We start from the raw sequence: 24,959 nt of genomic DNA, 5'->3' as shown, positions 1-24,959 counted from the left end.
TGCATTTTTTTTTTTGCTTGGCGTAATAAATAATATAAATAAAATGACAAATGTTTGGTGCATGACTTCTGGCCCACCCTGTATATGTACCAAACTGTACTCTCCACATAATAAGTACACTGTACAATTCTGTATGCACACCAAACAAAATGGCTGTGCACATTGGATAGAGTAGTTCTTTTTCACATTGGCTGACAAAACGTTGCGATGGTCTTTGCTGAAACATTATTGGTCAAAAGTCTACTTGATCAAGATCAAACAATCATCATCATCATCATCGTTTAATGTCTGCTTTCCATGCTAGCATGGGTTGGACGATTTGACTGAGGGCTGGCAAGCCAGAAGGCTGCATCAGGCTCCAATCTGATTTGGCAGAGTTTCTACAGCTGGATGCCCTTCCTAACGCCAACCACTCCGAGAGTGTAGTGGGTGCTTTTACGTGCCACCGGCACGAAGGCCAGTCAGGCGGTACTGGCAACGGCCACACTCAAAATGGTGTATTTTACATGCCACCTGCACGGGAGCCAGTCCAGCGGCACTGGCAACGATCTCGCTCGAATGTCTTTACACATGTCACGGGCATAAGTGCCAACAAATATTTTCCCTTTTTTTTCTTTTTTTTAATAAATGTATTTTAAAATTTGTTTACAGAGTCAAAGACGCACCAAATAAAAATGTCCAAGTGCAGATTATTGGTATGAGTGCCACTTTACCAAACCTTCATGTCATAGCAAAATGGCTTGATGCCGCTTTATACACAACTAACTTCCGACCAGTGCCTCTTACGGAATGTATCAAAATTGGTCAAACGCTTTTTAACTCTGAAATGGTGAAGTTACATGAGCTAAATATTAACACCAAGCTGAAAGATGATGCTGACCATATTGCTTCTCTCTGTCTGGAAACGGTCTCTTGTGGTCATAGCGTCCTTATATTCTGTCCAACAAAACTGTGGTGTGAAAAGTTGGCTGATAATATTGCCAGAGAATTCTATCATATCCTGCGACAAAAGTCTGTTGACCAAGGTGAGTCTAAACTAACAAATAATTGTTTTTTATCTTTTACTTGTTTCAGTTGTTAGACTGTGGCCATGCTGGGGCACCACATTCAGGAATTTTTGGTTGGTCGAATCGAGCCCAGTACTTTTTTTTTTAAAGCCTGGTTTTTGTTCTGTTGGTCTCATTTGTGGAACCACTGAGTCATGGGGATATAAACACACCAACACCAGTTGTCAAGCAGTGCTGGGGGACAAGCAAAGACACAAAGAGACCCATACGCACACATGAGGGGGCTTCTTTTCAGTTTCCGTCTCCTCAAAACACTCACATGGTTTTAGTTGGCCTGAAGCTATAGAAGAAGACACCCAAGATTCCACGCAGTGGAACTGAACCTGGAACCAAGTGGTTTAGAAGCAAACTTTTTATCACACAGCCAAGCTTGCACTTATGTTATTGATACAGGTGTAGGGATGGCTGTCTGGTTAAGAAGTTTGCTTGGAAATTGTTTGGTTCTGGGTTCAATCACTTTGTACAGCATCTTGGGCATATTATATCATAACAGAACCTCTGGTTGACCAATGCTTTACAAGTGGAATTCAATAGATGGAAACCGTGCAGTATTATGCTGCATCTGTGTTTGTGGTGGAGGGATGAATATCAATGAAATATTTACATTTCAGTGAGAAAATCAATGAACTTATGTCATGGGTGAAATTAATACCTTGTATTTATTTCACCTAAGTTGCACAGGCCCTCTGTTGTCAGAAATACAGTTCACTGGTAATTAGACTATTGAACACCTACAACCAATGATTTTATTACCCACAAAATGCATAATATATTGTGATACCTAGCATGAAAGCAAGGAAGTTGTCGGCCATTGCATGGAAGCCGAGGGCGCAAGCCCAGGTGAAGCCGATCGCGGGTGCAGATCTCGGTGGTAGTAGCAAATATTCTAGCTAGAATATTTGCTACTACCACCAAGATCTGCACCCGCGGTTGGCTTCACCCGGGCTCGTGCCCTTGGCTTCCATGCAATGGCCGACAACTTCCTTGCTTTCATGTTAGGTATCACAATTTTGTTTTTTGCCACTACTTAACTGTTAAATCTTACCATTATTTATAACAGCTTGGTTTTGATTCAACTGGGCAATTTGGTGTTCCAGACCTTTAGTTTGTGATAGGCTGTCCATGCTTGTGCCTTCCTGATCTTGATGTTTACTTCCAAACTGCTCACTCAACCGCCTAAGTACTTGAAGTTTTCAGGCAAAGATGGCTGCAACTATCTGGTCACTGCATGCACCAACCTGAACTGGAAGCAACCAAATTAGTTTTGTAGTGCCCACTTCATGGTGAAGAGGAAAATGTCACACTTACATCAGCAACTTGATCACAGACACTGGCCTGGAATGTATCCAGGACCTACAAGCAGTAATGTTGGACCAAGAAGTGTGACGGTTGGACTTTGTTGTTTTAGCCTGGGCTGGAACTCTGTCATTAAAAAAAACAAATTATTAGTTGTGATGGTTATTGTTTTTGAACAGAGTAATCTACTATTAAAAGTATTCCAGCCTTGAACATCTCATCTTTTTAGGCGCCAACAACAACAACAACAACAGCAACAAAATGATTGTGAGAGATTGAAAGTTTTAAAACTGTACTTGCTAAAACAAAGAAGGAAGAAATATACAATAATGGATATATTTGGAAATACTGCTGCTAATTTTTGGTATTAAAATCATGGAATCTCCAAACTGGACCACTGCAACAGTAGCGAATGCTAAATGTTTCTTTTTGTGATTCCAGGTTAGAAATGTTTTATCCCTATCAACATATATTTAACCCAATTGCAGTTTTTTCTGGCACTAAAAACATCAGAAATAACCAAAAATACCAATTTAATCCTCTAATTTATATATATATATATATATATATATATATATATATATATATATATATATATTTGGGAGTCGTATGTTTGGTAGAGAAATAGTAGTTTTGGCTGCTGTTTCTAATTTTCGGTGTGTGGTGAAGCAATATTTGTTGAACCCTAAATCTTTAATTATGTGTGTGTGTGTCTTTGCGTCTGTGTTTGTCCCCTCCCACCACTTGACAACTGGTATTGGTGCGTTTACACCCTTGCAGCTTAGCAGTTTGGCAAAAAGAGAATGATAGAATAAGTATCAAGCTTAAAAAACAAATAAGTACTGAGGTCGATTCGTTTGACTAAAAAAATAGTTTTTCAAGCTGGTGCTGCAGCATGGCCGCAGTCTAACAACTGAAACAGGTAGAAAAATGGAAAAGATAAAGATTTAAAATGTCTTCTTTGTTTCTTATTTCTTATGATCAGAAGAGAAAGTCACCACCTCTTTCCTGCCCATTGACAAAGAAGCAACTCATGACATCAAAGTTCAGCTCGAGAGAAGTCCTGCTGGTTTGGATTTCGTTTTAGGAAAAACTGTTCAATGTGGAGTAGCTTTTCATCATGCAGGTTAGTTCTAAATTGGTTTTAGTTTATTTTTGTTGAAATGAAATTAAAATTATTATTATTATTTTTTTTTTTGCTTCCATTTGTGGTTGGAAACTTATATCAAAGAAAACTTTGGAACAATTCTTTGCTTTTTAAGTTGAAAACTTACTTTAGAGAAATCCTCAGTTGGTTTTGATAATCAACATTTTATAATAGATTTGTCAGTTTGGTAAAATGACATCCTTGTGTGTCTCCATCATATGAATTTATCTGTGGTGTCTAACATTCTATCATATTTCCAGGGATTCTTTGAGCTTAGTGTTACGGTTCTTTCTTCAAAGGAATCCCTTAATCTTGGCTATGATCTACCTTCAGAGCTTTGATATAGGTCACTCTGAGCACCTGCTTAATTCATTATCATCACCTGGTCGAGCTTGCTGGGACATTTTTAACCTGCACGTGCCATCCATCTTGGTCCTGCGTTAGTTGAGCACAAAAACATAAGAAATGTAGAACTTGCAAAAACAAAGGCTCTGTAAACCAATGCCTTCACTCTGGAAATATGTGGATATTATATGTAGTGTTCCTAAGAAGAAGTCATATGTAGATGTAGTGTGGACAGCAGCAGCTGAAGGGTGATCTTTTTTGGATATGAGCGTGGCCGTTGCCAGTATCGCCTGACTGGCCTTTGTGCGGGTGACACGTAAAAGCATCCACTACACTCTCTGAGTGGTTGGCGTTAGGAAGGGCATCCAGCTGTAGAAACTCTGCCAAATCAGATTGGAGGCTGGTGTTGCCATCCGGTTTCACCGGTCCTCAGTCAAATCGTCCAACCCATGCTAGCATGGAAAGCAGACGTTAAACGATGATGATGATGACACAGATCATTGAAAGGCAGCTGACTTGGCTTCATCAGACATTGAGTCAGAGAAACACATACCAGCGTTCAAGACCGCCGCAAACAACAAAAGATCCAGGATGGTCACCTCTGACATCTCCACAAATGTTAAACCAGTGGCCGCTACTGACACCCCATATGTTACACCAATGTTCCTGCTGAATGTCAGGGGCCTTGTTACAATCCACTGGAGCAAAACCCCATATCTGATAGACTTAGTTACATGCAATCAAGTAGTATGCATGACACTAGCAGAAACACATCTGACTGCTGACCTGGCAGATGCTGAGATACACAAAGCATCTTGTATTTCAAACAGACAGGAGAAAAAAAATCTGTGTAGTTGTCACCCCTGTAGGCCTAAATCAGACTCAAACTCAGTTTGTGGACACACTAATAGTACATATTGAAAAAAATCAAAATGATAATATGTACTACATATCATCCACTGGATGGTCCCAGTTCTGGGGACTCATTTGAAGAGAGCCTCAAAAATATGGAGGACGACAGCTTTCACATAATTCTTCTTGGAGACATCAACCTCCCTAATACTGAATGGCTTGTGGGCCACCTCCTCTCAGGTATGTCACTACATGACTGGAGGTGAGCAGAGTCTCTGCTTGACCTTATAAATATGCTATTCATGGAGTAAATAATGTTCCACCCAACAAGAGGTAAAAGTGCTCTGGACCTCTACTTTACAAATAATGTGACACTCATCCATAATGTTAATGTGAAACTGGCAATTTTCTTGAACTATAATGTAGTAGAACTAACAATGTATGGTGCTTTGAAGTATCATTTCCTGGTTGGGTCCATGCATTTGTATTTGCTTGAGAGACCTGCATGTTCCTGCTTTGATCCAGGTGTAGCATGTGGCTGGGGACCCGAAAGATGGTAATCCATGCTCAGTTGGGATGAAGCCAGAGGAAACTCTGGTGAAAGATTGAAGCACTTCTGATGTGCAAATTGATCATTGGAACCAGGTATAGGGGGTGAAAGACCAATTGGGCCAAATATTAGCTGGTTCCCTCCAAGGCTTCCCTCAGGATAGCTGACACCAACAGGAGAATGACATGCAATTCCATCCCATAAAGCTAACAACTGGAGGCCCTGGGGATGTTGATGGCCTTGATCTACTCTTGAACTCAGAATGGGAAAAACAGGCTGCTCCTATCCCATTTGGAAGCAGTTGTATATTACAGCATGTATATATATGTATAGTTTTAGAATATTTGCTTGTTTTGGTTTATATATTTTTTTGGCATAATTAACCACATACATTTTCTATGATGACATCATTAAATTATAAATTTCACAGGCCTTACATTTGATGAGAGAGAAATTATAGAGTCAGCTTTTCGTGTTGGAATACTGAAGGTTTTGGTTGCTACATCAACCTTGTCTTCTGGTGTCAACTTACCTGCACGGCGAGTTATAATACGAAGTCTTTTGTTTTATGGGCAAGTCATTGATGCAAGGACGTACAAGCAAATGGTTGGAAGAGCTGGACGTAAAGGTGTTGATACAGAAGGTTTGTTGGTCTTACGTAGTTTATTTATGTATTGATGTGTGCATGACTGTTGTGGATGTTTTATGATTAAACTTCATGGAGTATCTTTTCATTAAAATATATTTTAATATGACTTTGGGTGAGTAACGTAACCTTAGATAGAATTACCATAGAGCAATGTCTCTCAGCTCTTTGCAGTTCAGTGCTCCCTTTCAAATGGCATTTTACCCCCTTTACATGTTTTGTCAAAAAAAAAAAAAAGGGAAAAAAAAATGCAGCTTAAGATCAATCAAAAGCTAATTTTGTTATGCAATGATTTATTATCAATATTTTCTTATACCAAAGCAGCAAGCTGGCAGAAATGTTAGCATGCCGGGCGAAATGCTTAACAGTATTTCGTCTGCCGTTATGTTCTGAGTTCAAATTCCGCCAAGGTCAACTTTGCCTTTCATCTTTTCGGGGTCGATTAAATAAGTACAAGTTATGCACTGGGGTTGATATAATTGATTTAATCTATTTGTCTGTCCTTGTTTGTCCCCTCTGTGTTTAGCCCCTTGTGGGCAATAAAGAAATAAGGAACGTTACCATGCCAGGCAAAATGCTTAGTGGTATTTCACCTGTCTTCATGTTCTGAGTTCAAATTCCACTGAGATTGACTTCACCTTTTATCTTTTTGGGGTCAGTAAAAATACCAATTGAGTACTGCAGTTGATATAATTGACTTAACACACCTCCCCTGAAGTTGCTGGCCTTGAGCCAAAATTCGAAACCATTATTTTCTTATACTAAAGCAGTGAGCTGGCAGAACTGTTAGCACACTGGGCAAAGTGCTTAGCGGCATTTCATCTGTCTTCACTTTCTGAGTTCAAATTCAGCCAAGGTTGACTTTACCTTTCATCCTTTCAGGGTCAATAATAGAAAGAAAGTACTCCCTTTTGACTATTTCATTAACCCAGATGGATATAAAGTAGATTTTGGTTAGATTTAAAACCTAGGAATGTATGATTTTTATTTTTGTTATATTCTTCTGTTTGTAACATTTATAATTTATAATTTTTTGTTATATTCTTCTGTTTGTACCATTTATAATTTATAATTTTTTGTTATATTCTTCTGTTTGTACCATTTATAATTTATAATTTTTTGTCATATTCTTCTGTTTGTGACATTTATAATTTATAATTTTTTGTTATGTTCTTCTGTTTGTACCATTTATAATTTATAATTTTTTATTATGTTCTTCTGTTTGTGACATTTATAATTTATAGCCTGTTGTAAATTTGAACACGTAGCTTTGTTTCACATATAGGTTGTACAAGTCTCCAATTGTAAAAACTATTATAGAAATCAACTTCAGTTTTGAAAAGTTATCAAAACATGTAGAAAATAGAAAGAATTGTGTTAGTTCACTAAATATTGTGTAGGTTCTGACACAACAAACCTGTTCTTCACTTTTACAAAATTAATTGGAACTCATTTATTGAAGGTTAAATTACTTGATTACTACAAATTTGGTACTTGTTAATTTAAAATCAAAAGGTTTGATTAAAGTATGTTTCATATGCAAAGCATATTTGGTGCTCATTAACTAAAAGCTAAACTATTTAATTTAAGTACATATGTTATGTATCTTAATTGAAAGCTGAATTACTCATTGAGAGTATATTTGGTTCATACTTTGGTAAGGAACTGCAAGTTCATTCCCATATGCTTATTATGTAAGCTATACACTTTGCTTTGTTCCTTACTTCACAACATTTCCTCAAACTAAACTGAAGAGATTTACTAAAACCAAAACATGGTCCAGAGTTGCCAACCCTGTCTACTAAAGTTTAGACTCTCCTTCCCTTCAAAGCATTACCTATTTCATCTCTCATCATCATCATCATCATCATAATCATCGTCGTCGTTTAACGTCCGCTTTCCATGCTATAGCATGGGTTGGACGATTTGACTGAGGACTGGTGGACCAGGAGGCGACACCAGGCTCCAATCTGATTTGGCAGAGTTTCTACAGTTGGATACCCTTCCTAATGCCAACTACTCCGAGAGTGTAGTGGGTGCTTTTACGAGCCACCGGCACGAGGGCCAGTCAGGTGGGTACATGTAATCCCTTCTACTGAAGTTGAGTCTGTCTTACTCATCACCACATTACTTATTTAACATTTTAATTAAGACTGTTGGGGTATCAACTTATTAAAATAAATATATTATTTTCGTTTTGAAGTGTCCCCTTTTTCCACTCTTTGCTAAATGCACATCTTGGTTTATTAAAGTTAAGTTCACTGCATTAAATATATTTGCATTCACTGTCCTATGAAATCAATTTACTTTAATGTGTTCTGTGATCTGTATACAAACTAAAGGTTGCATGTTTTATTACAGGTGAGAGCATTCTTATATGTAAAGTTAACGAGAAGGCCCGTGCTTATGAATTGCTCAATGCTGCCCTACCTCCTATTAAAAGTTCTTTTATGAAATGTTTACAAGATGGACCGACGGCATCTTTGAAAAGAGCAATTTTGGAAGTAATTAGATAAGATTCTTGAGATTTTTCTAACTTTACTTTTTGAATTATTATTATAATTATTATTATTATTATTATTATTATTATTATTATTATTATTATTATTATTATTATTATTATTATTATTATTATTTAAGAGCTGCCATGTTCAGAGTAATGTCCAAAATAAATCAGGACAAACTTGATTCGAGAATGTAGATGATTTAGATCTCATATAGAAGCAGTTATTGAAGCTGAAGGTGGCTTTAAAAGAAGGTTTATTTTTATCCTCATTGCATTTTTTGATAATAAAGTTATCTGTTATTATATCTCTGTTTTTCTGATAAACAAATCTATCTTCAAATATCTTAAACACCCTGTATATAAAATGAAAACAGGAAGTTGGCAATATTATTTGGTATTATTTATTCACCATTACACATGTTTCATGTGCTAATGGGAATTACAAAATTGTACATGTTGGGTAAATATGTAAGAAATTTTCTGTTAGAAATTCTTCAGACGGAATCAAATAATACAAAATTTACATTTGGATGAAGCATTTATCTATATAGTTAGTAATCAAAAGTCATATAGTAAGGAGAAAAAATAACAAGCAAATCAAGTGTAGAGATCATGCCATAACAGACAATTGGAACTGGTCAGCTTCTGTCAAAACATCCAATTCATGCCAGCATGGAAAATGGATGTTAAACAATGATGATGATATACACTTTGGCACAAAACCAGTAATTTTAGGGAGTAGGTAAGTCAATTACATCAACCCCAGTGTTCAACTGGTACTTATTTTATCAACCCTGAGAAGATGAAGGGCAAAGTCGACCTTGGTGGAATTTGAATATATATATATACATGTGTGTGTGTGTGTGTGTGTGTGTGTGTGTATTAATGTTTGTTTTTATGTTCAGTTGTAATAAAAACAATTTTACATTAATTTGATGGGTTACTCTATACTTTTGTAGAGCACAAATTTATTATTCTTAAACAAGAATGTTGTTGACAGTGACTTCAAAGTTCCAGCCAGTCTGATGATGTCTTAGCTGGCTGAAACTTCAAAGTCACTGTCAGCAACGTTCTCATTTAAGAATAATATATATATGTGTGTGTGTGTGTGTGTATAATTATATGTATGTATGTATGTAATCTAACTAAATCTAACTAATTAATGCAATTTTCTTTTCAGATAATTGTGAGTGGTGCTGCTATTAGTGTGTCAGATGTTTCCCTCTATACATCCTGCACACTTCTTTCTGCATCTGTCGAAGATGAAGAAAGAAGAGGAAACAATGTTAGTCTGGTCTCGGAATGTATCGACTTTCTTAAAGAAAATGAATTTATTTCTATCCGGAACATCACAAAGGAAGATTCTGGTAAAAAGAATAATCGTATCTTCTATGTTAAAATCATTCTAATTTTCTTGTGCTTTCTTTTTACGGTGTTGTATATCTTGGTCTAAGTTATTACATGCATATTCTGGTTTTAGACTAGATACACTAATGCCTGCAGAAGTAACCAGGAAGGTTGGCAATTCATAAAACACTGGCTCAGAAAAAACGCCCAACATAGGCCTCTGTGAAAAAGCAAATACGAAACATTACTGCTGCTCATGGTGGTAGTGGTATAGAGGACTAGTAGTAGTTGTAGTAGTAGTAGCAGCAGCAGCAATGGCAGTAGTTGTTCAACATTTTTCATTTACTTAGTAATTTTTTGTTCACTGGGTCTCAGAATACATGCAGGAGATAGGAAAATAATATAATTCTTTCCTTTCTGGAAATCAATGAATATCTTAAAGAAACTGTGTACATGTTACATGTAAGGTAACATGTATACAGTTACCTTACATGTAAGGTAATATAGGGCATATAAACTGATAGATAACAGAATAAAATGCTTATGTGTATGTGTGTATATATATATATATATATATATGGGAGAATATACAACTAATAACAACAGACGAGGACAGGTGGTGTAAATAACAAAAGTATATATTAGTATGACGCTCGGGAATACGGAAAGTCTTTGACGTTTCGAGCTACGCTCTTCAACAGAAAAAATACGGAGACAAGGAGAAAAACACGGAGAAAAAAAATTGAATATATATATATATATATATATATATATATATATATATATATATGGAGAGAGAGATTCATATTCATATAAGTTCATACATATAGGGATATGTATCAACTATTCATAGTATTTGTTGGTGCTGTTGCCATATAAAAAAGTATTCAGTCTCCTCCATAAAATGGTTGGCCTTTGGAAGGGCATTCAGCCATAAAAGCCATGTCAAAACAGACCTCACCAGTGCTGGTGCCATGTAAAAAGCACTCAGTTCACTCTGTAAGGTAGTTGGTATTAGGAAGGGCATCCAGTCATAAAAACCCTGCCAAAACGGATTCTGAAGTCTGGTGCAGTCTTCTGGCTTATTAGTTCCTGTCAAACTATCCAACCTATGCCAACATGGATAACAGGCATTAGATGACTGAGCAGGCAAATTTTATATGTCAGTCTTGACTAATTCACCCTGACTCTCAAGGTCAGCCATCATTATGAAATTGGTTTATTTGTATTGTTTTTTTCTATTTTACAGATTGTGCAGAAACAACTGAATCTTGTTTTTTCCCAACAAAGCTTGGTTCTGCTGTGTTAGCATCAGCCCTCTCTCCTGAAGAAGGCCTTCATGTATTCACTGAACTGCAGAGAGCACGAAGATGTTTTGTCCTTGAGAGTGAACTTCACATCCTTTACTTGGTGCATATTTTCTCCATTATATATTCTTCCAACTTTTATATATATATATTTAGTTATTGATTCATGGAAGTGAGAGGGGTGTAAAAACTAGTTGAACCTTTATAATTATATAAATGGTGCTCTCAATTCTACCTGAGGGAAGGGAAAATACAGTAAGAATAAACACTGAAATATTTTTTTGGAAGGAGCTACAATTCTCTTTGAGGATCTGAAATTATTTTATCACATTTTTGTTTTGTATCCAGTCCATGCATTTAAAATGGTTGAGAATAGAACGGGTGTTGACTCATGAAACTGCTCCAAAAAAAAAAAAAAAAAAAGAAAAGGAAAAGGTATGATGAGAAGAAACATAGATTTCACAAATCCCAGTGCAGAAGAGCAGAAGAGTAAATCTGAACAAACCACTGATAGAGGATGGAGGGGCCTTTCTAATCCTGTCACTGACTTCATCTCTGGAACTAGTGGGGTGTTAAAATGCACCCAGCCTAAGGATTGCATCTGACTGGTTTGAGTGTAAAACAGGTAGAATATTTGAGCTGGATCATCACCATTTAATATCTATTTTCCATGCTGGCATGGGTTAAATGGTTTTGACTGGTATTGATAAGTCGGATAGCTGTACCAGGCTCTAGTCTAGTCTGGTTTGGTTTGGTTTCTACAGCTGGGTGCTTTTCCTAACACCAACCACTCCAAGAGTGTACTGGGTGTCTTTTATGTGTCACCAACACGGGTGCCTTTTACATGTCACTAGCACGGGTGTGTTTTATGTGTCACAGGCATGGGTGCTGTTCACATGTCACTGGCACTGGGTACAACCACCATTTCAGTCTGCAATTATGTGGTTGGAGGGATCATATTGTTAGTAGAAACCATTGCTTTATATTGTAATGCTGGTCAGTTAATGTGGTGTGTTAGCAGTTAGTGATAATATGGACACACTGACCATTGTTATGGATGGTTTGTAATCTAGCTCTCTGTCTTCTACTTAGGTGACTCCTATTTACAATCAAGATATAGCTGCTAACCTCGACTGGTATAACTACTACTGTCTGTGGGAGAAACTAGACCCGGGTCAGCACCGTGTGGCTGAACTAGTTGGAGTGGAAGAAGGTTTTATTGCAAAAGCTATCAGAGGTTACATCCCGGTGAAAACTTCCAAACAACTACGTACATTGAATATCCACAAGAGATTCTACACCTGCCTATGTCTGAATGATCTAGTACAAGAGATGCCACTCAGTGAAGTTGCTAAGAAATACACTTGCAGCAAGGGGCAACTCCAGTCACTCCAGCAATCAGCTGGTACATTTGCTGGTAACGTTCTTTATCTTTAAAATGAATATTTCCTTGACTAATTTAATTTTCATTTTATGTCCCTGCCAGCATGAATTAGTTTGTTTTCATTATCACCATTTTTATGTCTGCTTTTTTCATGCTGGCATGAGTTGGACAAAATTACAACTGCAATATTTTACAGCTGGACATCCCTCTTGATGCCAGCCTTTGTTTTCTAAGTAGCGTATTTTATTTCATGTCTTTACACATCGAACTGCTACTGAGAGACGTCAACTTATGCCAATGGTCCAACTCACCAAATTTTATGTATTGGTAAATTAAAAAGAATTTTTTTTTTTAACTTTATTACAAAATAATAGTTATTTGTTTGTAAGCTTAAAATAGGTTTTTATTAACTGTCTTATTGAAAATACATTCCTAAATAAAGTACAGCACTGGGGAATGGCTATTAGCAGTTTAGACTAGGCTAGGCCAGGCCTAGCCTAGCCTAGCCTAGCCTATAGACAAGCAATTTGACTTAAGTCGTGTCTCCTGGAACCAATTAATGACTTAGGGTGAGGCATACCTGTGTACACATACACACACGATAAGTTTCTTTCAGCTTCTGTGTATCAAATCCAGTCACAAGGCTTTGGACAACCCAGGGCTTTAGTAGAAGACACTTGCTCAAGGTGCCATGCAGTGGGAGTGAACTGTGAACATATGATAAAAAAGTAAATTTCTTAACCACACAGCCACACCTGTATATATTTAGAGCTCTATATATTTATGTACATTTCCATATATATATTTATGAAGGGATATATTAAAAATGACTAAATATTTCATGTTAATTTGTCAGGGATGGTCACAGTATTCTGTGCTCGCTTAGGATGGACTATGCTTGAAGTTCTTCTCTCCCAGTTTCACAGTCGTCTGACATTTGGTATCCAACCAGAACTATGCGACTTAGTGCGTATTTCACTATTGAATGGCCAACAAGCTAGATTACTGTTTTCTGCTGGTTATACTTCGATTGCTGATCTTGCCACAGCTGATGCCACCCAACTTGAATTTGTTCTTCACACTGGAACCCAATTCCAAAGGTAAATTATTTACTTCAGTAAGTACAACAATTTCTATATTTTTAAAATTAAAATTTTGTTGACTCTGCTTTTCTTATTGCTTTTGAAGTCGATGCGGACTATGGCCAAATGATTGATGTTATATACGCGTAACATTCCTTCATTGGACACTAAACTCTGCTTGCGAAAACATGGTGAGGCAAGTGAAATCGAAATCGAACTAAATTTGTAGGAACACTAAACTCGGCTTGCGAAGACCTGTTGGGGCAAGCAAAAGCGAAATCGTGATGGCACCTGTACCAGTGGAGCACTAAGAGCATCGTCTGAGTGTGATCGTTGCCAGAGCAGCTGTCTGGCTTCCATGCCGGTGGCACGTAAATAGCACCAGCGTGATCGTTACCAATGTCGCCTTCCTGGCACTTGTGCCAGTGGCACGTGAAAAGACATTCGAGCGAGATCGTTGCCAGTGCAGGTGACACGTAAAATACACCATTTCGAGCGTGGCCGTCGCCAGTACTGCTTGACTGGCCCTCATGCCGGTGGCACATAAAAGCACCCACTACACTCTCGGAGTGGTTGGCGTTAAGAAGGGCATCCAGCTGTAGAAACTCTGCCAAATCAGATTGGAGCCTGGTGTCACCTCCTGGTCCACCAGTCCTCAGTCAACTCGTCCAACCCATGCTAGCATGGAAAGTGGACGTTAAACGATGACGACGACTGTACATCCGTCAGATCAGCAGTTTCAATATAAGAAGACTTGTGGAATAAAATGTATCTTAGTTATAAACAAGTATGTACTGATGTCAAGAAAGTGATGAAACTTGGGTTGTTAATTAGTATTATGTTAAACTTGTGATCCATTAAAGTGTTGATTCTATTTCAGTTTGCTACTTTAATGCGATTTTGTAATATTAAACATTTGTAATGTGCCTGTTTACAAATAACCTATTTAGATTTGCTCCCCACAAAACAATCTCTATGTCTTGCGACCAGAGACAGTAAACTATTTAACATTCAAATTGTTTATACTAGAATTTTAAGAGATTTATTGGACTTGTTCATTGTTTCTTCTTGTGGAAAAAATAGTACTCAAATACCAAAGATAGAGTAATATGCTTTTTATTAAAGCCAAAAAATGATCTTCACTAACTGATACTCATAGTTTCATGTTACTGTTCACCAGAGACTTATATATATATATATGTGTGTGTGTGTGTGTGTACACACACTAGCATACATTGTATACATATTGAAGATTACATATATGTATATATGTGAGTTTGTGTGTGTGTATATACACACATTGCATGTGTGTTTTGTATTCTGTTACTTCATTCTGAGTCCTAGTTAAAAATCAATTTTGATAAGACTTCTGATTTATATATATAATTTTTTGTTTTAGTAATAAACAGACCGAAGATGAAACAGAATGGGAGGCTTTGAAGAGATTACGTAAAAGTCGTTGTATTTGGTTACATGGCTGTCAAGGCATGACTGCACAAGAAGCAGCATTAAGAATTATCAAAGAAGCTAAACATATCATTGAAGATGGTCTTGGTGGAGTTGAACTGAAGTGGACTGAGTCTGCATCAGTGCCTCAGGTCTCTGGCTTAGCACAGACAATCACGCATTTCAGAAATGAGCCAAATGCTTATAATCTAGAAATGAATCCTAATTCTAATTTACCTGAAAACCCTCATTTAACGAAAATTGGGAATCACTTGGTAGATGGTAATAATCAATCAGTCACTAATCTTTCAGTTAGTAACAGTCATTCTGGTGCTGATTTTTCTACTTCGACAATCAACTCTTCAACAAACATATTAGGGAAAACAATTTTAGATTTACAAGAGAAGCAATGTTCTGAAAATCTTAATTCTTCTCAAGAACCTATTCAAAACATTACCACAGCAAATCACTTATCGAGCACTACTTGCAAATCTACAATATCCAAGCCTGAAGACTTGGTTCATTCTAATGCAAGAACTATTTTCCCAGTCAATAGTAATAATATATCTGAACCAGACCGCACAAAGAACAAGGACAAAGTTTTTTCAAATGTTGATGATATGGGAAGAGACAAGAACCATCAATTGAATTCTTCTGAGACGAAACTCTTGCTTCTCAGATCAAGTAGCAGTAATAAAAACAGAACAGAAAACTTAGAAAGGTTTTCCCAAAATATGACTGAGGTTCAGGAGAATGTATGTGAGCCATTACTAACTTCTAATAGAGGAGAATTTCATGATCAACTGAAAACTGTAAGTAGAGAGTCACATGTGGAATCCAGTGGTAAATCTAATCAAAACAATCCAGAGAATTCAACCGATGTTGATTTCTGTGGAGATATATCGAATTTAGATATTTTTGTTGACAGTTTTGAACTGGACACCCAGATGCTTCTAATTGCTGAGAAAAATGTTAATGAGCCAAAACAAAAAGTGACTAGTAATCAAGAAACTTCTCCACTTCTTTTTGCTGAAAATAAACATCCCGAAACTAGAGCCAGAGTTCAAGGAGATAAATGTATTCATTTTGGAAAGCAATCATCATTAATGTCTGAAGATGCTAAAGAAGTATTTGAAAATTCTTGTTTCACAGTTCAAGATAAAGAAAAATCACCGAATTTGGAAATATTTCAGACTTCCAACAGCACCTTTGAAGTATCATATGAACCCAGTTTATTGTTACCTGCTAGCTGTCATGAGAGGATTGCGTACAATGAAAATCTGAGTTTTCATAATTCTTCAGTTGAGGAAAATGATTTATTTCAGTCTTTTGAAGAGAATGAGGCAAAAAACACATGTTCATTTGATAGTAACAGATCTGCCAAGGACTATGAAACAAATAAGTATATAAACCAATCTAATGAAGACCTATTTACACCTTTGCCTGTTGATGTTTTCGAGAATCAAAATTGTTCTGATAAAACTGAAGATGTATTTGGTGAATCTCTTACTGCAACTTTGATAGAAAAAATTCTTCCAGCCGAAACAAAGAATGCTTTTGGAAAGAATTATCATTCTGAAATTATAAAAGTAAACGGTATAAATAGTAATGCTTCTGCTAATGCATTAGAATCTCAAAAAAATGTTACAAGTAGACAGTGTCGCAGGAATTTAGATGAGTCTATGATTTCCATTAAAAAACGCAAAAGAAACTCTTCTAACTCCGAAACAAGTTTCTCTGAGGATAAAAGTGAGGAAGTCAGTCTTATGAATTATGATAACAGCAACAATGATTTTATTCCATCAACACCTCCAGATCTTTTTTCTTTATCTCTTGATCTTTCTACCGTTAGTACTCCAACTCTTTTTCGTAATAAAGGTTCTAAAACTATGGAGGTTAGTTCATCTTCAGTATTAAATAAAAAAAATAATAATGAGAAAACTGGCCAAGTTTACTCTACAACAAACTCTTCTGCTACAAAAAGTTTGCATTCAAAGAAAACTATGAATGCAGGCTGTCATTCTGATACAGCTTTAACAACAACAGACCAATTTACTGAATGCTTAAAAAAATCCAATATGAACTCTGATTGTTTAAAGCCTACAGAAGTTGATGGAATTGAAAACCTAGAAGTTTTAGATATTGATCAACAGGCAAATAATAAAGTGGTCCCCTTGTGTGATGCTAGCCAACCATGCTCTCAAGCAGAATTTACCATTATTGATGTTTGTTCCAGTCACAGTCTATTTGATACTTTTATAGCTGAATGGCTTACCAAACAAAAATACGCACTATCAATTGGTTGTGAAAATCTACCACCACTAGATGCTGACGCAGGAATTGGGGCAAATTTTATGCAAGGTAAGAGTCCAGTGTATTTAGTTGGTGATGAAACATTCACTTATCGTGTGTGAAAGACTGAGATTTCAATTTAGCTCAAAGATGTGTGAGACTTAATTAAATTCTGTGTAATAACTTGACCAGCTGAATGTTGTATTTGATAGTAGACTGTTAAAACAATAATCACAATTTATATTTTTTTGTCTTGTCCAATAATTTTATTTAGTATTGATTCTGAGAACAAAATTTTCTGTTTAAAAGGAGTCCCATTGAAATATTTGAATGATAAGAATACTCTAAAGTTTGAAGGTTCACTTGTGGCTGGTTTTGCTGTATGCTGGAACAAACACGATGCTTATTATGTAGCCTTAACAAAAGACAACTCAATAGGTGAGTCATAAAATTTAAATGAACATTTACTGTTGTTAACTACTGAGCCGGAGGAGGCGACGAGAAGACAGAATTGTTAGCTCACTGAGTAAATGCTCAGTGGCATTTTGTTCGTCTTTATGTTCTGAGTTCAAATTCTGCGATGGTCGACTTTTTCCCTTCCATCCTTTCAGGGTCAATAAAATAAGTACCAGTTGTGGACTGGGGTCAAAGTAATCAACTTATCCCCTTCCCCTGAAATTTCAGGCATTGTACCTTTCGTGGAAAGGATTATTATTATAAAGGCAGTGAACTGGCAGAATCATTAACACATTGAGCAAAATGCTATGCGGCATTTTGTTTCTCTTTACATTCTGAGTTCAGATTCTGCTGAGGTCAATTTTGCTTTTCATCATTTCAGAAGTGTTAAAATAAGTACTATTTGAACATTGGGGTTGGTGTAATTGACCTACCCTCTCCCTTGAAATTGCTAGTCTCGTCACTCATTTTGCACTCCCAATATTATCCCTTATCACTTTAACATCTATTTCTTGTCTGTTCTTAATGTTTGCTGCTCCTGTGCTGCAAAGTCTGCTTTCTCTGTTAGTCTTAATGTGATACTACTGAAGATCTTACCATCATCATCATCATTGTCATTTAATGTCAGTTTTTCATGCTGGCATGGGTTGGACAGTTTGACTGGAGCTGATATGGTCATGGGCTGCACCAGGTTCCATTGTCTGTTCTGGCATGATTAGCATACTGAGTGCATTTTATGTGGCATCAGCACCAGTGTTTTTAATGGGACTGCAGTATGAATGCTTTTTATGTGGCACCTGCATCAGTATCAACTTTGTCTTCCTGGGTCTCCCTCTTCCACAAGTTCCATCCACTTTAAGTGGTTAGCACTTCTGTATGCAATTATCTACAGCCATATGCGTCACATGACCAAACCAGTAGTCTCCTCTCTTGCATACTGCATCTAATTCTTATGCTTAACTTTTTCCTCAATACACTATTGCTCTGTTCACATGTATATTGAAATTGCACAGCCAGAAGAGCATGTTGACAAACTACAATATTAATTAATTAATTATTCTGTCACTAATTGTTGTTTTTCCTGTAATTGTTTTATCATACATTATCATACTCTATATTATTTTATCATACTCTGATTTATCATTTTCTGTTTTTGTTTGTTCAAATATTTCGATAGATGAACCTGATGACACTCTTGCTCCACCACCAATTGACGCAACCATTAGCATCGATGAGAGACTCCAGGCACTTAGAAAGATTTTTACTGCACACAGTCGTAGTGATATAAAAATTGTAGCATTTGATGCAAAGGCAACTTACCGTGCTGTAACCACTACTATCTCTGTGGCACCCAGATATACCTTCATGGACCCGAAAATTGCTAGTTGGTTGTTAGACCCTGGTGCAAAAGAGTCTAACTTTCACCAACTAATCTTCTCCTATCTGCCATCAGTAAAGCATATTCTTGATGGTGAGTTAGTGTTTCTTAATTATTTATTATCTTACTTAATTTAATCCTTTAGCATTTAAACTGGCCTTATCCAGCCCAAATATGCAACCTGTTTTACATTTAAACCAGCCAGATCCAGCCTCTCACACCTACCCTGTAATGTCATTTTAAAAATAACAATCACATCATCTAAATTTTGAAGCTATGTGATAATACATGGTTAATTCAAAACAATGAGAATAAATAAGCATTGCATTTCATAGAATAATCTGAATGCTAAAGGGTTCAGGCTGATGGAGTGACCGATTGCTTGTTTGTGGCAACATTTTATAACTGGTTACTTGTTTCAGGCAACATTTTATGAAGATTGCATGTTTGTGGCAACATTTTATACTGCTTGAATTGCTTGTGACAACATCTTGTAGTAATTGCTTGTTTCAGGCAAAATCTTGTAGTGATTGCTTGTTTGCTGACGTTGGTGTTTTGATAAATCTGGAGAAATCACACAAGATATTCTTTTGAGACACCATTCTGAAAGACAGGTGCAAGACATTTTGCTATACGTAGGCTTGATACTGTCGAACATATTTTGAATTAATCTACACAAAAGTTTATATTGAGGAGGATTGTTGGAGAACTGTTCAATGATACCTTGTGATATTTAGTTACGTATCTTTGACTCCACCTAGGTCACTGCTATCTTACTTCTTTCCAGAGTCAATGAAGTACCAGTCATATAATAGGACATATGCAATCAACAATTTTCCCTCCTCTCCGAGCACTTTCACACACATGTAGAAACATGATAGGAACTTCCGCCAATCAAATTCACCCACAAGGCTTTGGTCAGCCTGAGTCTATAGCAGAAAACACTTGCCCAAGGTTTCATGCAGTGGTATGGCCCTTGCCAAAAAATTTGTAGTCTTGTATCTATGTTAAAAGCCCCGAGAAAATGCCTAGTGTTAGTTGTTTTGGCTCTTTACCTGCTAAGGTACACAACTTTATTCTCTACATATTTTATTAAGTTTTCATAATAACTATTTAAATTAGTGGTTCTCAACTGGTTCAGAATTACTGCATGTTCCTAAGATATATTTTCAAAGGGCTCAGAATCTGTTGTAGTCTTTTAACCCATTTTAAAGCCAACGAGCATATTACAACACTTGCTACATACAACACTGAGATTTTATCCCAAAGACTCTGTTATATTTCTCATTTCCTTTTGTTTCAGATATCGGTGGAAGTCATGGTCATGGTAGTTTAGGATTGACCCCAACAAATACCAGCTGTGGGAGACGACGTTGCACTACTGAAGCTGTCTTGATATGGCATTTAATGAAACATCTTGAAGAAGCTTTGACAGAAGAACAGTTGTATGAACCATTTATTAATGTTGAGATGCCTCTCATTAATACAATTAGTCGAATGGAGCTGAATGGATTTGGTATATTTTTGTTTGTTTTCTCTCCACCATTCTCTTTAGCTATTTATTAAAAGACAATATTTATCTTTATTTTTCTTAATTTTCCTAATCTTTTCCACTTTGTTGCCCTTTGGGAAAATATCTTCTACTATAGCTTCAGGTTAGCCAAAGCCTAGTAAGTGAAATTTTAGAAGATGAAACTTTGGAAAACACATTGGAGGTACCATTCCTGTTCTTGGGTAGTAGTCTTAATCCGTTACCCATTCGTTTCCCAGTTTAAAACCACCTCATGGACCTTGGGTGGCTTTAGCAGAGTTCGCACTGTTATAAGCTGGACTGGCACATAAAAAACACCTTTTAGAGTGTGGCCGTTGCCAGTACTGTGTGACTGGCCCACGTGCCGGTGGCACGTAAAAGCACCCACTACACTCTTGGAGTGGTTGGCGTTAGGAAGGGCATCCAGCTGTAGAAACTCTGCCAGATCAGATTGGAGCCTGGTGCAGCCTTCTGGCTTGCCAGTCCTCAGTCAAATCGTCCAACCCATGCTAGCATAGAAAGCGGACGTTAAACGACGATAATGATGATGATGATAAGCATTTGGGCTCACTCACCATTCTTAGAATAACTTCCTATTTTCTTCCTACCATTCTCAGCCTGCCTTTCACCTTCTGACTCAGCCATTTAAGTAAAATTTAAAAAACCCTCCACTTTCTTTACTAAAACTGTAAATTATTCTCTTCATCTCTTAAATTTTTCACTTTCTGTCACCCCAGGATTCAGCACTGAAGAGAGTGAAGTTCAGAAGAATATCCTGCAAGCCAAAGTCAGCGCTCTCGAAGAAGAAGCTTACAGTCTGTCTGGTCATCCATTCAGTTTGTCATCAACAGATGATATTTCAAAGGTATGTGATTTGTTTAAATCAGTAATTCTCAACTGGGGTCTGTACAACCCTTAGAGGTCCAAGCAAGCAAAATAGCTAATTGGGGATCTACAGCCAGAGCCAGATTATGACCTATAGAGGCCCTATGCACTTAAAAGATTTTGGTGTCTCCATATATATGGAATTCAAAATATAAACAATGATAAAACACATTATAAATTTTTATTTTTCAAAATGAATCAAAACTAACAGTAAGATGGAAAATAATGTTTATTTTTGTGCCAGTACTGCCAGACTGGTCCTCGTGCCAGTGGCACGTAAAAAGCACCCACTACACTCTTGGAGTGGTTGGCATTAGGAAGGCATCGAGCTGTAGAAACTTTGCCAGATCAGATTGGAGTCTGGTGTAGCCATCCGCTTCACCAGTCAGTCCCCAGTCAAATCGTCCGACCCATGCTAGCATGGAAAGCGGACGTTAAATGATGATGATGATGATGATGACTTCCACTTTACTTTTATTTGAAAAGTTTTCTCTCACTTTTTTTAATTGCAGTCTTTGATCAGCTCCCAAAAATTAATCTCACGTAACACATCTGCTTCTCTACTTAGAAGAGATAAGACACTCTGAATATTATTTTAGCAAGTTTAAAGTGATTTCTTTTGTGCTGTAAACTATTTAGCTTTTCTGTGGTGCCCCCTCCCCTTCCCTTGATGCCCTAGGCACGTGCATATTTTGCTTAATGGTTAATCCAGCGCTGTCTACAGCATTATTTTAGGGGTCCCTGATAAAATTTTGATTTAAATGTATTTATTGCAAAAAAACAGCTAGGCTTCTTTCTCTCATGTTTTACCAAGTTTAACATGTTCTTTCAGAGAGTGATCTGTGATAATGAGGAAGAGAGAGAGAGAGAGAGAGAGATGGGGAGGAGGGAATGAAAAAGAAAGCGATTGGTTGAAGGTAGATCATGGTAAGAGAGAGTGTTGGGTGTCGTTTTGCATACCTTTAATTTTAATCTTGATTTTGGTTATGATTATTTTTTGTTTTTAGGTTCTGTATCTTGAACTACAACTACCTGTAAATGGTAACCCAAATACTGCTGGTTCAAAAGTACCTTATAAAACTCTGGGACCAAAAAGAAGGCATGCAGGTTTTAAATCTCATTTCAGCACTTCCAAACAAATCCTTGAAAAGCTCAAAGTGTATCATGGATTGCCAAGTGTGATCGTAGAATGGCGTCAAATTACAAACTCACTCACGAAAGTTGTATTTCCGCTATTAAAAGCTAAGGTACACTTAGCCAAAATGAACATGTATCGGATATTCAGTATTTGCCAGCTTCACACAGCAACTGGACGCATTAGTATGTTTGACCCAAATCTTCAGAACATTCCCAAAGATTTTCAAATTGATCTGCCAGGTCAGTTGTTGTTGTTGTTGTCGTTGTTGTTGTTGTTGACATCGTTGTTGTTGTTGTTGTTGTTCCTACTCTTCCCCCAGATCAACCTTGATTAATCCAGACTAATGATCAAAGGCTTTACTTCACTTATTTATTCATCACTCTTGTGCACTTGACCCTTTTATATTCAAAGCGGTCATATCAGGCTGAAATCTTCTACCTGTTTTATGGTCAAACTGACTAGATCAGGCCTCTCACACCTACCCTACAATGTCATTCTAAAAATAAATAATCATGTCATTGAAATTTTAAAGCTACAAGATAATATTTGATAAATTCAAAACAATATGAATATAAAAAGCACTACTTTTGACATAGTAATCTGATTTCTAAAGGGTTAAGCAATCATGTTGGTGTCATCATCATTATCATCAACATGTCAACAAAGAAGCTTCTACATGGTCACTTAAACTGCTAGAAATAGCAGATAACTACATTATGTAATATAGTGTCTTGGACATCGATTAAATAATAAACAATGATCATGATTGAAACACCTTTGATTAAAAGCCTGCTAGATCTTGGGGCTGAATAATAACAACAATTATTACCTACTTTCTGTATTTTATCCATATTTCTTGTTAGTTTTTAATGGTTTTAGAATTATCACCAAAATACTGGAAACAATTTATATTTTTAGATGTAATAAAGGAAACTCCTGTCCCTGTTCCTGATTCAAGAAAATCAAAATATCGTCATTGTAAGCGACAGACGAAATCCAATTGTGGTCAGTCTTTTGCTGTCAGCATGAGAAATGCTTTTGTTCCTTTTGAAGGTAATCTATGTTATTTCAGACAAAAGACAAATAATCTGTAGCCTTTGCAGCCCTTAAGCATGATTAAAATGTCTGGATTTTGCGTTAAATCAGTTCTTGGCAACCTTTTCTCACTTGCGGTACTCTTATATTCTTTTCAAAATTTGGCAGCACACCTGAACTAAAAATAGAGCTAAAAGTATGGGAAAGAATTATCTTCAGGTTACATTGTGGCACACCTAGCATCATCTAGTGGCACACCAGTGTGCCATGGCATACCGGTTGCAGAGCATTGCTTTAAATAGATAACTTAGCACTGGTGCTTGAGCCATATAAAAAGCATTGGTGATGGTGCCATGAAAACACTGGTGATGGTACCATGTAAAAAGTCTTATTTTAAAGTAATTTATCCAAAATGTGAATTTCATCATCATAGTCATCATTTAACATTTGTTTTCCATGTTGGCATGGGTTTGATAATTTGACAGGAGCTGGCTTGGTAGAAGACTCCAGTCGTCTGTTTTGGCATGGTTGTTATAACTGGATGCCCTTCCTAACACCAACCACCATACAGAGTGGACTGGGTACTTTTTACGTGACACCAGCACTGGTGAGATCTATTTTGGTGTGGTTTTTTACAGCTGGATGCTCTTCCAAATGCCAACCATTTTGCAGTGTGGAATGGATGCAGTTTATGTGTCACCACCAAGTAACTTGCAAGACAGATCCTTTGAGAGATGAGGTATTGGAGGAGGTGGCCTTGTGCCAGGTGATGAAAGGTTAGAGTTTAACAGAGGGACAGAAACAGGTGTCTTGCTGTAGAGGAATTTATCTTATTACATTTATTTTAGATATTAAACTCGAGCAAGGCTGCTAATATTTAATAAAAATTTCTCTCATGGTTCAGTATGAGCATCCAAATATAAAGAAAAGGTTTGTCTGAAATCTTATTGCAACTGATTTAAGAAAAGAAAAGAAAATTTAACCATTAGCATACTTAGGTGCATCATGTTGCCGTGTAATTTTACTCTCCTGTAGTTGTAGGCACTTTGTGTTGCACCGAGTGGAGAGGAAAACTTACATGGTGACATGATGCGTTCAACATGCTAAAGGTTAAATACCTTTATTTTATGATAGTTTAATTAATTTTTATTTTCTGAAACTTTTTTTTAATCTTATTTGCACAGTATCTTGTTTTGCTTTATATGACGCAGTGGTTCTCAACCTGTTTTTACCCATGGGGCGCTTTGATTCCTATTTTACTCATGTGGG

The 24,959-nt window shown here is 36.8% G+C and overlaps 1 protein-coding gene across 2 annotated transcripts in view; it reads left to right on the top strand.

The window, feature by feature from the left end:
- The window catches only part of LOC106882398 (DNA polymerase theta), a 57,995-nt gene that overhangs the window by 15,011 nt on the left and 18,025 nt on the right, over window positions 1-24,959 (top strand). For both annotated transcript variants that reach the window (XM_089342068.1, XM_089342069.1), the window contains 15 exons: window positions 652-1,025; window positions 3,349-3,489; window positions 5,688-5,900; window positions 8,265-8,407; window positions 9,590-9,776; window positions 11,006-11,166; window positions 12,156-12,480; window positions 13,304-13,547; window positions 14,929-17,336; window positions 17,577-17,705; window positions 18,901-19,194; window positions 20,405-20,617; window positions 21,370-21,497; window positions 22,525-22,894; window positions 23,574-23,708. In XM_089342068.1, the coding sequence (XP_089198194.1) occupies window positions 652-1,025; window positions 3,349-3,489; window positions 5,688-5,900; window positions 8,265-8,407; window positions 9,590-9,776; window positions 11,006-11,166; window positions 12,156-12,480; window positions 13,304-13,547; window positions 14,929-17,336; window positions 17,577-17,705; window positions 18,901-19,194; window positions 20,405-20,617; window positions 21,370-21,497; window positions 22,525-22,894; window positions 23,574-23,708 (5,465 nt within the window). The remainder of the gene's footprint in view (window positions 1-651; window positions 1,026-3,348; window positions 3,490-5,687; window positions 5,901-8,264; window positions 8,408-9,589; window positions 9,777-11,005; window positions 11,167-12,155; window positions 12,481-13,303; window positions 13,548-14,928; window positions 17,337-17,576; window positions 17,706-18,900; window positions 19,195-20,404; window positions 20,618-21,369; window positions 21,498-22,524; window positions 22,895-23,573; window positions 23,709-24,959) is intronic.

This window comes from Octopus bimaculoides, chromosome 25, assembly GCF_046866305.1.
Source record: "Octopus bimaculoides isolate indiv1 chromosome 25, ASM4686630v1, whole genome shotgun sequence".
NCBI lineage: Eukaryota > Metazoa > Mollusca > Cephalopoda > Octopoda > Octopodidae > Octopus > Octopus bimaculoides.
The sequence above is the reverse complement of the archived record's forward strand: the minus strand, read 5'-3'. Positions and strand labels throughout refer to the sequence as shown.